Below are 12973 nucleotides of genomic sequence, written 5' to 3' on the forward strand. Positions count from 1 at the left end.
GGAGGAGGAGGAGGAGGAGGAGGAGGAGAGAGAGNGGACGGAGAGAGAGAGAGAGAGGGAAAGAGAGAGATATAGGCAGACAGAGATAAATGTCATTGCTCTAGCCAACGTTAATATGTTTGAGTAGGTCACTACACTCACGACATGTGATCATATTGGCCATAAGGATAGCATGAACGTTCATCTGTGTTGGTATGACAAAAATTGGTAAACGTTCTGTCCAACACTTAGTAAATTGGGACTTACCCAAATGTAGCCTTTTTGGCATAATGAAGTACAGTATGCCAAAAAGGCTACATTTGGGTAAGTCCCAGTTTACTAAGTGTTGGACAGAACGTTTAGCCATTTTTGTCATAATGCCCCTTAAACATGTTGTTTTGTGCATTTTGTAGCCGCAACAGAAGCTCCAACAACTCCCGTGCCGGCAACAACCATTCCAGCCGTCATCAATCTGGGCGGTGAGTACAGAATTACAGTTATCAAAGCTACAAGTTATCAATTACAATGGCATTTGTAGCGTATTGTTTTTGCCCAAACGTTGCAATAAAAGGCGTCAAAGATTATATTTTGGTAAAGGGTAGCGCTGATAATATGATTTAGACAAATTTATCTCTCTAATGAACTTAGACAAACCTTCGATCATGGACATGTTCATGTGTGTGTGTGTGTGTGTGTGTGTGTGTGTGTGTGTGTGTGACATTATCTGTATACTATTCCTCTGTTGTGACCTGCACTTCCAAGTGGGTATGTGTGAACAAAAAAGTTTGTCACACATTCATTCATATAACATAGTTCTTCCCTTTCTTTCTCTGTTAATTCCCTAGATTACGACATCCGCCTGATGGACGGCGGCTACAGCTACGGCCGAGTAGAAGTCAAGGTCAATGGAGAGTGGGGAACGATCTGCGACGACGGCACCGGCGCGAACGAGGCCCGGGTGATCTGCCGGGAGCTCGGCTTCCCCGACTACGAAACCTTCCACTGGGGCGCCTTCTACGGCGAGGGGACCGGCAAGATCTGGCTGAGCGACCTGAAGTGTACCGGGGACGAGTTGACGGTGAGAGGCTGCAACCACGCGGACTGGGGGGTGAACTCCTGCACACACGCACACGATCTCAGCGTCGTCTGTAAACAAGGTAACGATGTCCAGCTTTATTTTCCATTTCTGTGCTAGAGCTTCTGTCCCAATTGCGCCGGTGCCCGTCGGGGATGTAGCCCCGGCCGGCCCCGGTCGGGCTCAGGAGTCGGGCGGGCATCGGCTGTCGTGGTCACAATTAAAAGTTTCCTTCAGTGGCATTTTGTTAAAAGTTTTGCCACCCTCTTTGGTCGGTCTCCGGCAGGCACCTGGCAGGTACCCGGCAGACTCTCTGACGATGTAATGTACTGACCTATACGTAATGCAGAATTCACGCTTTTTTTGTGATCCTTTGATCTGTGATCTCACACATTTTACCCGGGTTTACGAAGTACACACCTTTATTCTGTTCATCTGGTCTGTGACGTAACAAATGTGTCCCGAAGGATTGCTGGCAACTGGAGGGGTACCTCTCGGTGTTCTCACGATGAAGTCACGGCGTCTTTTTGTCAGCGGGGCCCGGGTAGAATTTAAGTCAGAATTAAATTCTTCTCGGGTCCCCACCGGGCCGAAAAATAGCCCGGTAGCCGCAGGGTGTCCCGCGGGGCCACGTACGGGCCGAAAATGCCAAAAGACAGCCCGGGGACTTCCAGGCTGGGCCCTTTCAATTGGGATCGAAGCATAAGAAGGGTTGTCTGGTTCAGTGGTGTCACCACTAGTAGTACTTTACAGTGGGACCATGAGTCAGAAAATAACACAACGTACATGGAGTTTGCAGGTACGTACTGTATATAGTTACCTAGAAACATACACATTTTACAGATAGCAGATTCCTTAACGTTGGTTGACAGTGAAACTTAGAGTAAAATGACACATAAGTTCCGTTACGGGGAAACACATAGACAGATCGGAAAGAGGATATTTTGCCTTTTTTGGCAGTAGGTATACTGGGCATTTTCTCGCAACTTCTTCTACGCCTCTGATACAATTTTTCATAGTCCGCTCTCAAATGTATTCTGCAGAAATCGTAGTCCGTCTTGCCGACGGCACAGACGGCCCCAACTCCGGCAGGGTGGAGGTGAGGTACGACGGTATCTGGGGGACCATCTGTGACGACGGGTTCGGCGCTGCTGACGCCAGAGTCATCTGTCGCCAGCTCGGCTACCCCGACTTCGGCACCTTCCACTACGGCGCCCACTACGGGCCGGGAGACGGGCCCATCTGGCTCAACAACCTGCAGTGTACCGGCTTCGAGACGAATGTGGAGCAGTGTACTCATGACGGATGGGGAACACATGGTGGATGCACACACCCACATGATATATCTGTGGTCTGTCAAGGCTCAGGTGAGCTTCTTTATTCTGCACAAGTTCATGTCATTGATTGAAAAAGTTCATACCTATCAATGCATACTAGCCACTCACTCTTGTGCTAGATAAGCCTTATGGAAGTGTACTTAATATGCACTAGTAGATGCCATACTTTGTATCTTGTGCTGTTGTTGTGCAAAAAATTATCTGTCATTGATGGAATCTTTAATTTTAACTTTCCAGTTACTTACTCCAAACCCATAATGTAACAGAGATCTGTTCTATCTATCCAAACGTTTCTTCTGATTAGCTTTGCTTAACTTTTTTTGCAGTCGCCACTCCCGGAGCTAGCGTTGACTGTGACTTCGAGCAAGACCAGTGCGGCTACTACAACTACAAGTTCACGCGCAACCAGGGCCCCACTACCTTCAACCTCACAGGCCCAGACGCAGACCACACGACCGGATCTGGTAAGGGATAGTTTATACTTTGCTCAACGTACAGTTTTCTTTCTCGATCGTACGTGCTGATTGCTATAATCATAGAAATCAGTATGTTTGTATCGAGTCTATCGAAAGTGGCATATGGAATGATGGGGCCGGGGTTTGAACCAGCGACCACCCGATAACACTCTCCCCACTAGGCTATTGCACTGGTCTGCTTTTCGCCACCGACTACGTTTCTCAAAGAGTTTGTATCTCAGTGCTACTCTGTATTACTGAAAACATTTACCGAACCCGAACGGTTGTTACTTTGCCGGGACAGGTTACTACATGTACACGGAGTCTGCGGAGCTGAGTCCCGGCGACGCCGCCTTCCTTCTGAGCCCCACAGTCGCCCCAGGCTCGCCGGCCAGAACGTGCCTGCAGTTCGCCTACCACATGTACGGCGCCGACGTGGGAGACCTCAAGGTGTACGTGCAGAACGGCACCAGCGCCTGGTACCAGCCGTTCGATCGGTCTGGCAACCAGGGCGACGTCTGGTACACGGAAACCATAGACCTGTACGCGCCTGTGGGCCAGGTAAGTACACTTAATTCTAACACGACCTAAAGATCTAGCCTAGAGATTCTTCAAACAATGCAAAGTCAATAAACACTCCCTAAAATTGGATTTCCGATTAAAAAAAATTCCTCATATAATAATTCCACTCGGTACTCTATCTAAGACCACCACATGAAAAAAGGTGAATCGAAAACGATTTTCTGATCAATAATCCCTGGGGTATGCATACTTCATATGTTCATGCCAGATGTTCAATACATTTTTGAGAAGGCCTCGATACTATCGTTTGTTTCAATGTGGTGTGTTTCAGGTACCTCGTGACATTATGGGAGCAGAGACACTATAGTCATTTTCCTGATGCAAATGCATGTTTTGGTAAATCATTTGTACTACTCAATTTAGGTCCCCCAAGGTTATCACAAAGTTCTGACGTTGTACATTGTCCACAGGTGATGTTCATCGGCATCCGTAGTACTACCGCTACTGGTCTCACCGGAGACATAGCCGTCGACGACATTAAGCATTTCTGGGGACCGTGTAACCTAGGTACGAGACCTTTGATGATATTTATGCATAATTCCTCAATATCTCCTGTTCACTGAAGCACCGGGCGATCATTCAGAAACCGTTGAACGGCAAAAATACTTCATTATTAGTTTCATTGATGAAGTGCATTTTGTAAGTTTGTGTCTTTCAAATTGTACATCGTCGATCACGATCCTATTCGATTTGTGACATTGTATGCATACGATACAGATCCATTTTTACCTCTGTATAGTAACAGCGTGCACCGTTTCTGGACGGTTGTACTGTCACTGTGGAATTGAATATGAACAGCCCATTCCACTTAGACAACGCTCTCACGGCGCTCCCTCTGCGACCTGAATTTGGTCAGAGCGTGGAGAAAGCGCCAAAGTCGCCATGAGAGCGCCATGAGAGCGCCATGAGCGCCGTCACCTCGGCGACTGTATGGAATCGGGTCATTACATCGCCGTGATACCCCCATTCTACTTAGACGGCGAACTCACGGCGCTCTCTCCGCGACGAGAAATTAGCCAGAGCGCGGAGAGAGTGCCGAACTCCAGGAAAAACGTGCTCAAGTGGAATCTCTACGGCGACCTCTCTGCGCTCTAAGCGCGACTAAAAACGCAAATGTCAGCAACGGTTCTGGGCGATCAACCAATTCATAGCTCACTCAACGAATTACGGAAATAGAGAACGAAATTTTATACGTTTTCTGGTTGTCAAAGTCATTCTTGTACATCCTGCATCATATTTAGTGTGTATGGTCCCCATTTCACTAGGACGCTCTCACTGCGCTCTATCTGCAACCTGATATTGGTCGGAGCGTTTTGTATCTGAAATAATGTTGCGGCTGTTGCGCGCTCTCACGGTGCTCTCACGGTGATCGCCGTCTAAGTAGAGGACGGCGATCTCATACCCCCATTCAACTTAGACGGGGGGGGGGGGCATGCAACGATGAGCACCGTGAGAGCGCAGTGAGAGCGCGAAGAGAGCGTGAAGCGAGCGCCATGCGTGCGCGCAACGGCCCCAACATTAATTTAGATAAAAAACATGGCGACCTCGGCGCTCTCACGGCTCTGTCTCTTTGCTCCGACCAATTTCAGGTATCAGAGAGAGCGCAGAGAGAGCGTCCTAGTGAAATTGGTGCCTTACACCCTCGATTTCATATAATCTCAATATGATTGAGGATGTACGAGAATGACTTTGAAAGAGAGAAAACGTACAAAATTTCGTTCTCCTTTTCCGGAATTCCTTGAGTGAGCTATGAATTCGTTGATCGCCCAAAACCGTTGCTGACATTAGAGTTTTGGTCGCGCAGATAGGTCGCCGTAGAGATTCCACTTGAGCACGTTTTTTGTGGAGTTCGGTGCTCTTACGACGCTCTAGCCAATTTCAGGTCACAGAGAGAGCGCCGTGAGAACGCCACTAAGTGGAATGGGGTCGTATTTCGTCATTCTGTTGATTATGTTTTTGTTGTATTTCTTCTCTCTAACTGTAGGAAGGAAGACCTCTGACTAGAAATGAATTCCCTACGCAACAAGCCGAGGCGCCAACGTGTCACCCATACCCTAGCGAACTACTGACGCACTGCATCCCCAAAACATAACATCATTAACGTATAATTTACCATGGATTAATAATCCCCGCAAGGTCACAACGGTTATCTAAGTGAACTAGCCCCAACTTATGATAAAATTTAACGACGTTTCCGTGTAAGAGCAAAGAAACGCATGAATGAAGACCACTACAGCAAATCAATCAAAGTGAATGAAGTCGACTTGGTTGAACAGTATTGACGTTGGTGTGACGGTCTATCACAAATAAAGCTTGTTGTTGCTGAAGTCAAACATGTTTATGAATACCTTTTATTACAATGTATATCTAGCAAACAGAGCAATTACAATACATACTGTGCTGTGTGTTCGATTTCATCACCATGCCCTCTCAGAACTACACCAGGGCTGTGCAATTATTTTACACACACACTTGTCCAGATAACTCTATGGTAACGCTGGAACCGTCCGGTTTGTGGGAAGTAACAGCTGGATAGCTTACACAGGCGACAGAACCAACAAGAGTTCTGAGATCTCATACCTCCATGAAATATGGGCTTGCTTTGTCATACTTCATTTCAACATATCGTCATTAATTATGCAAATAACTTCTACATTAACATAATATATGCATACCTTTAAGTAACTTATACATGTCACGAGGTATAAAATTCCCATCATTCACCAATAAGAAGTCACAAAATGTTCACATTAATTATGCAAATTAGGTCACCATTTGCATAATTGGTATCTGTTGATGTTCCATCTTCCACAGATTAAATAGATTACATGTATAACACATGTATAACACTGTAAGAATTTTCTCATTAATTATGCAAATTAGGTCCTCATTTGCATAATTTGCATTTAATCATGAACAACTGTCACTCAGGTACCTACACACCAAAAATGATGAAAATACGTTGTTCCAATCTGGACTTATTGGCTTTGAAAGGTTTTACCAGAAACTAACCTGCAGTTCCAGAACAAGCTGCTAGGGGGACCAAACTTACCCCACTTATTCCTGACAGGATAAGCTATCTGTCACCAAAAAGTCAAGACCATAGCTTGTTCAGGACAAAAGATACAAAAACCGGAAGTTCTGCTGCAGTACCAAGGTCATCCACCGGGAGGCCTATACTTGACCTTGACCTTTGTCTTTCTAAGACTTACCATCATACCAAATATCATCACAATCCATATAGGCGTTCTGAAGTTAGGCTGACCACAAAGTTGCGGAAACACAGACAGACATACATACATACATACATACATACATACAGACACGCCAAAAACAATACCTCCATTTTTCATGGAGGTAATAACTTTGGTGTGTGGTACGGAACTGTCTGTAGATAGAAGAAAGATTAACTGCCCGGTCTGCCGCTATCATAATGTTTAATGATACAAACTAATAATGTGAGCAGTAATTTGTCATAATGTCTTAGCAAGCAAGACAATGTTGTAGTAAACAAATTCAAGGACAGGCAGAAAAAGGTCCGTCTACATCAGACGCTGAAGTCCATAGAAAGAGTAACAAGAAACAAAACTCACTCAAAATTCACTGATATGCAAAGGACAATGAGTAGATATAAAACGAATTAAGCACTGCAAAGTTTAATCCAATATATTAAAGCCGCCGGAACTATTCGAGCGTTTTGAACAAAAAACAAGAACGGCACGTGAAAGGGAAGGAAAACTACACACGAAAGGAAAGAGCCAACTGAAATTCAATCAGAGCAGTTGCATATCAATCTGTACCTCAGTATACTTTATAGAATCCCCTCATATGTAAACTCAAGGACATTCTACAAGTAAAACGTCCTTGGTAAAGGAAAAATGATAACGGAAAACCTTTGCAAAGGTTAATCCAAGGTCATTCCATAAGTCCCTAGAACTGTTCAAACGTTCCTATTTGTCAAAAGAAACGAAAGGGAAGCGAAACTACAAAGTTAACGCAAAAAAAGAGGAAGCTAAGATACAATGTCCTTGAGCAAACCTAACAATAAATAAAGCAGTTGCAAGAAGACTGATCGTGAATCTACGTGTAGCTGACACGTCGTCCACAGCTTTCGCACTCAAGGCTGAAGACAACACCGGCTCCTACATCGCTCCAAAGTCCCCCACATACAGTTCAGGCAGCAACAATATGGCCCAAGTAATTTCAAATTCAGACACTGGATCAGGGCAAGCCGGATCTGGTAATTTCTATCCTGAACCCTCCCCAGTGGCGTGCAGAAGCATAGATGATGGTATGACGTTTCCGAAGATACCTTTAGGGGAGTCACAGTGCGAGGAATCCTGCCAGGAAGCTGAAACATCTTCCTGTAGCACAAACGATAATTCGGTCAAACTGGAAGAATCTGAAGCATCAGCATGTGCCGGGGATGATCATTGCATCCAAGGTACGAAAAATCCGACGTACAACCAAACCCCGAATCCTATGAACTCGCAGAGAGCCTTAGACCCAGATGCGCAAAATGCCCAGTGCTACAACGCACCGTATCCGCGGAAACTGAATCCGACGTACGGGGAAAATCTACCCTCTGAGCTTCAGGCTGAAGACCGTGAGGGCATCCAACGTATCCAGCCGTATGCCGTAAGGCACCAGGGAGAAGATGATGGTCACAATGACACACGTGGACCTGTAACTGAGAGCAATGAGCGTAAAGACATCGAGCACATCCAGCCGTATGCCGTAAGGCACCAGGGAGACGATGATGGTAACAATGACATACGTGAAACTGTAACTGAGAGCGATGAGCGTAAAGACATCGAACGCATCCAGCCGTATGCCGTAAGGTACCAGGAAGACGACGACGACAGGACAAATGCTACTGCAGCTGAGAGCAGACAGACAATCGATGCTGACATTGGTGAGGACAATATCGAACCTTACGCCGTGTGTCAGGATGACATGCTTGGTACCGAGGCAAGTTCCGAAGACGCGCAAAGACAGGTACCTCCAAGGAACGCCCCGGTCTCTCACGATAAATGCAACAACGTTCGGCAAGAGCAAGCTACTTTTGGTAAGATAAATCCTCATCAAATATCTTTTAAGTTTTTCTTAGGAGATTTGATTTTGTATCATTTGCTTTCAGTTTAGTTCAGTTCCTCTATTAGTTAGTTGTTTTTGGTGTTTACACATTTTTTAATGTGGATGTGCAATGATGCCCCATTGGTGCAATGTACATTTCATTTTTTGTTCTTGTAGGTTTGGATGTTGTTATTTTGTTAGTAAATTACACGAGAGCGATATAACAAAAAAAAAAGGTATGTCGACTTTTTCACTTAGTAACACCCTTTTTTCGAAACTTTTCTTTACGTTGCTTTGAAGTTGCTGTAATGTGTATTTTTTCAGGGAGTAGATTTCGACAGGTGTTCATGAAGTATGCTCCTCTGGTGGTTGCTATCCCGGTTTCGTCGATCATCGTTTTCCTTGTGATTTTTTTCACGAGCTATCAGGGCAGTCTACTGGTAAGCGTCATATTATATGTTTACCTTCAAGTTAGCAGAAGTAAAACACATTGTTTTTGCTCAGTTTCTTCTTCTTCTCCAAACACAAATTCAATGACCTGGACCAGACGGCACAAGCAAGTACATGTGGTTGTGAATTAAGAACTTTGCTATTCAATCATCACCAACCTTATGAAATATTTTATTTGTCATGCGACTTTTTTTTCTGTCTTCTAAACCAAACGAAATGCACCCCCCCCAAGTAAACACTATTATGTTCTGAAATAAGAAAGAACCACAGCTAATACTTAATCTTTCATTATTCAGGGAATATCGACTAACGACACATCTACCAATGGCAATGCCAATGTCCCTACTGCTAAACCTACACTCACAATGATATCAGGCACATCAGGAGGTGAGTTGGCATAGATTTACGGAAACTAAGCCTACATTTAGCATGTTGCTAACATACGTATTTCAGATATTCTACACTTTCAAGTCTTTGGTAAAACTAGTAGATTTCTCTGTCTCTCTCTGTCTCTCTGCCTCTCTCTCTCTCTCTCTCTGTCTCTCTCTTTGTGGCCCTTTTCCCACTAGTAGGGTAAAATTGTCCAGATCGAAGCCGGATCAAAGCCATCTATATATTCGGCTCGATCCGGACCGTTGCTAACTTGCATGTACATGTATGTGCCCTTGGAATTTCATTATTGATGGCATTCTTCGTGGAATAACTACTCTTAATTAATACTTTGATCATATATAATAGGAATGTATGGGGCAAGGGCGATCCCATATTACCTAGGAGTGACTGTGTCTACTGACAACGAGGTGTTTGTGACTGATCGAGAGAACAGACGAGTCCAAGTCTTCAGCTTGGATGGGAGGTACCTGCGCCAATTCCTAACCGTAGTGCCAGGTAATGAAACGGCGGTGCTTTGTAAAAGGAAGACTGTGATGAAACCCTACGATGTTGATATTGGCACGGACAATGATATATGGGTGTTTGGGGAATCAAGGTATAAGGACAGCATCGCGGGAGGCCTTTGTTTTCACGTAGTGCAGTACAGTCAGGGCGGACTGCCAAAGACCCAGCTTGAAACAGGATGGGGTCTTGTCCCTGGTCCCGCTGACGGTGGTATAACTTTCGACGTACGGAATAGCAGGATATTGGCGGCTGTCTGGGGCAAATTGTTAGCGTTTGAAGAAGAGGGTTCAGTCTATGAGGGTCGACAATTTGGAAATGACCCACTGTATACGACAGGACATCTCACAACAAACAACGAGGGAAAAGTCTTTCTTTCGGACAAATCCGGCAACACTGTCCACGTTTACGACACCGATGGAACTTTTTTATTCAAATTTGGAAACTTGGGAAGAGAGGAAGGTGAACTGTCTGGTCCCCTGGGTATTTGTGTGGACACTTGGGGTCACATCATCGTGGCGAACACTGGTAATGACCGAGTGGACATGTTCACGCATTCTGGTGATTTTGTTCGCACTGTGCTGAATATACTTAGACCAATTGGTGTTTCAATGAGTCCGGATGGACAGTTGGTAGTGACGTCAGGAGCCAGTGTGACAATCGTCCCGCGTCAGATGGTCTATCCGTCACAGTGAGAGATGAAATAAAATTCCGGCTCTTGGTGGCAAATATGCAGATGTTTTTGGAGCACATTTAACAGATTAGAAATTGGCGTCACTTCATCGTCAGGGAAGGGAAGGTAGTGTGAAGTGCCTTTCCCGAGGACACACAGTCAGGTCCTATTGGTTCCGAGTCCAACTTAACGCTCTAACCGCTGCGCCACCGATGCCATCTTATTGAGTGATAAACTGTTCTCCGACTCAAGCAAAATCACCAGAATTTAAACCAAATTTCTCGGTCTTATCATGGGCTATGTATGATCTTAGTGGCTAAACATGATCTTAGTGCTGTAGACATTTTGATTTTTCTACACGTGCATGTATATGTAGAAAAACAGTAGAACTTCCTGAGTTTTCCATTGTGTTGACAATAAACATCTTGTCTCCAACAGAACCTTTCAAAATATGACAACGTTGAAAATAGAGACTAGTCTGTAGCTTATTTGGTGTTGCAGAGGAACAAGTCCATATAAGGTATTCAACTTCAAGACAACATTGTAGTAGACAGTTCCGTTAATAAGCATATTAAAAGGAAACTATTTTATGTTTGATGAAAAGTCCATGACTGATTTTATTCACATGCCTCTGATTTGATTAACATTTTGAGGGGCCAGGAAGTCAAGCAATGCTGGGATGGTCATTAGCTTTTAAGTTACTGTTTATGATGTCTTCACATATAACATCAGCATACAAGTTTTAATAATTGATCTTAGCGAATATTGAAATGTTGTCATCAGGAAGCTCTCAAGTACCAGTAGACAAAAAAGAATTGTGCAATAGTCCATAGACACAAGAATAACAAACAAAACTCACTCAGAATTCACTGATGTGCACAGCCCATACGTTTAAGAAAAAGATAAAAGAAACACAAAGGAATTTTTACTGACATGTAAAGCCCATCAGTACAAGAAAAAAAAAAATTAAGCAGTGCAAAGCTTTATCCAATACAAGCCCAAGGAAATGTTCAAACGTTTTGTTCAAACAAAACAAGAATGAAATCGGAAAGGGATGGGAGACTACAAAAGAAAGGAACGAGCTAACTGAAATTCAATGAGACCAGTTGCAGACCAATCTGTATCTCAGTATACTTTGAAGAATTCCCTCACATGCAAAGCCCATAAGTAAAGGGGGGGGGGGTGATAGCGGCAAACCTTTGCAAAGATTAATACAATATAAGCCCCCTGAACGGTTCAAACGTTTTGGTTTGCCAAAAGGGACTGAAAGGAAAAAGAGCAAGCCAAGATATGATGTTCTTTACCAAACCGAACAATAAAGCAGTTGCAAACAGACTGAATCAGCTGATGTAACGGTAACAGACCAATCTAAACATTTGTATTATACCAAGTATAATACTTTAAGAATTCACTACAAGTTTCCACATCTACGTGTAGCTGGCATGTCGTCCTCAACTTTCGTAGAAATGGCAGAAGACAACACCGGCTTCGACATCGCACCAAGGCTCTCAAAGTACGGCCCAGCGAGAAAAAGTATGACCCAAGTAAGTTCAAATTTAGACACTGGATCAGGGCAAGCCGGATATGGTGATTTCTATACTGAACACTCCTCAGTGGCGTGCAGACGCAATGATGATGGTATGGCTTTTTGCAAGACACCTTTAGGGAAGTCACAGTGCGAGGGAAGCTGTCAGGAAGCAAAAACATCTTTCCGTAGCACAAACGATATTTCGGAAGGATCTGATTCATCCTCATGTGCCGGGGATGACCATGACATGCAAGGGACAAATCCGACGTACAACCAAAACCCGAATCCTCTGAATTTTCAGTCAGACCTAGACCCAAACGCGCAAAACTTTCAGTGCTATAAGAATCCGTATCCGAAAAAGCTGAATCCGACGTACGGGGAAAACGTACCCTCTGAGCTCCAGGCTGAAGACCGCGAGGGCATCCAGCGTACTCAGCAATATGCCGTAAGGCACCAGGGAGACGATGATGGTAACAATACCACATGTGGAACTGTAACTGAGAGCGTTAACGGCATCCAAAACATCCAAAAGTATGCCGTAAGGTACCAGGGAGACGACAACAGTAACAATTACACACGTGAAATTGTGGCTGAAAGCGGACAGACAATCGATGTTGACATTGGTGAGGACAATATCGAACCTTACGCCCTGTCTCATGATGACATGCTTGGTACCGAGGCAAGCTCCGAAGACGTGCAAAGACAGGTACCTCCAAGGAACGCCCCGGTCTCTCACGATAAATGCAACAACGTTCGGAAAGAGCAAGCTACTTTTGGTAAGATAAATTCTCATCAAATAGCTTTTAAATTTGTTTTTTGCTAGGACATGTGGATTTTCATTATATCATTTGCTTTCAGTTTAGTTCATTTATTAGTTAGTTGGTTATTGCAATTGGTGGTTAAACATTCTTAAAATGTGGATGT

At 44.3% G+C, this 12973-nt stretch overlaps 1 protein-coding gene across 3 annotated transcripts in view; it reads left to right on the forward strand.

The window, feature by feature from the left end:
- The window catches only part of LOC109463760 (deleted in malignant brain tumors 1 protein-like), a 23436-nt gene extending 17675 nt beyond the window's left edge, over nt 1–5761 (forward strand). For 2 of the 3 annotated variants that reach the window (XM_019760611.1, XM_019760612.1), the window contains 7 exons: nt 393–458; nt 825–1136; nt 2098–2421; nt 2718–2855; nt 3151–3407; nt 3839–3935; nt 5413–5761. In XM_019760611.1, coding sequence (XP_019616170.1) covers nt 393–458; nt 825–1136; nt 2098–2421; nt 2718–2855; nt 3151–3407; nt 3839–3935; nt 5413–5432 — 1214 coding nt within the window. In that variant the 3' untranslated portion in view covers nt 5433–5761. Of the gene's footprint in view, nt 1–391; nt 459–824; nt 1137–2097; nt 2422–2717; nt 2856–3150; nt 3408–3838; nt 3936–5412 lie in introns of all 3 variants that reach the window. The other variant, XM_019760610.1, reaches the window with a different exon arrangement.
- The last annotated feature ends 7212 nt before the right edge of the window (nt 5762–12973 follow it).

The sequence above is a fragment of the Branchiostoma belcheri genome, unplaced genomic scaffold (assembly GCF_001625305.1).
Source record: "Branchiostoma belcheri isolate BF01 breed outbred unplaced genomic scaffold, Haploidv18h27 scaffold13, whole genome shotgun sequence".
Taxonomy (NCBI): Eukaryota; Metazoa; Chordata; class Leptocardii; order Amphioxiformes; family Branchiostomatidae; genus Branchiostoma; species Branchiostoma belcheri.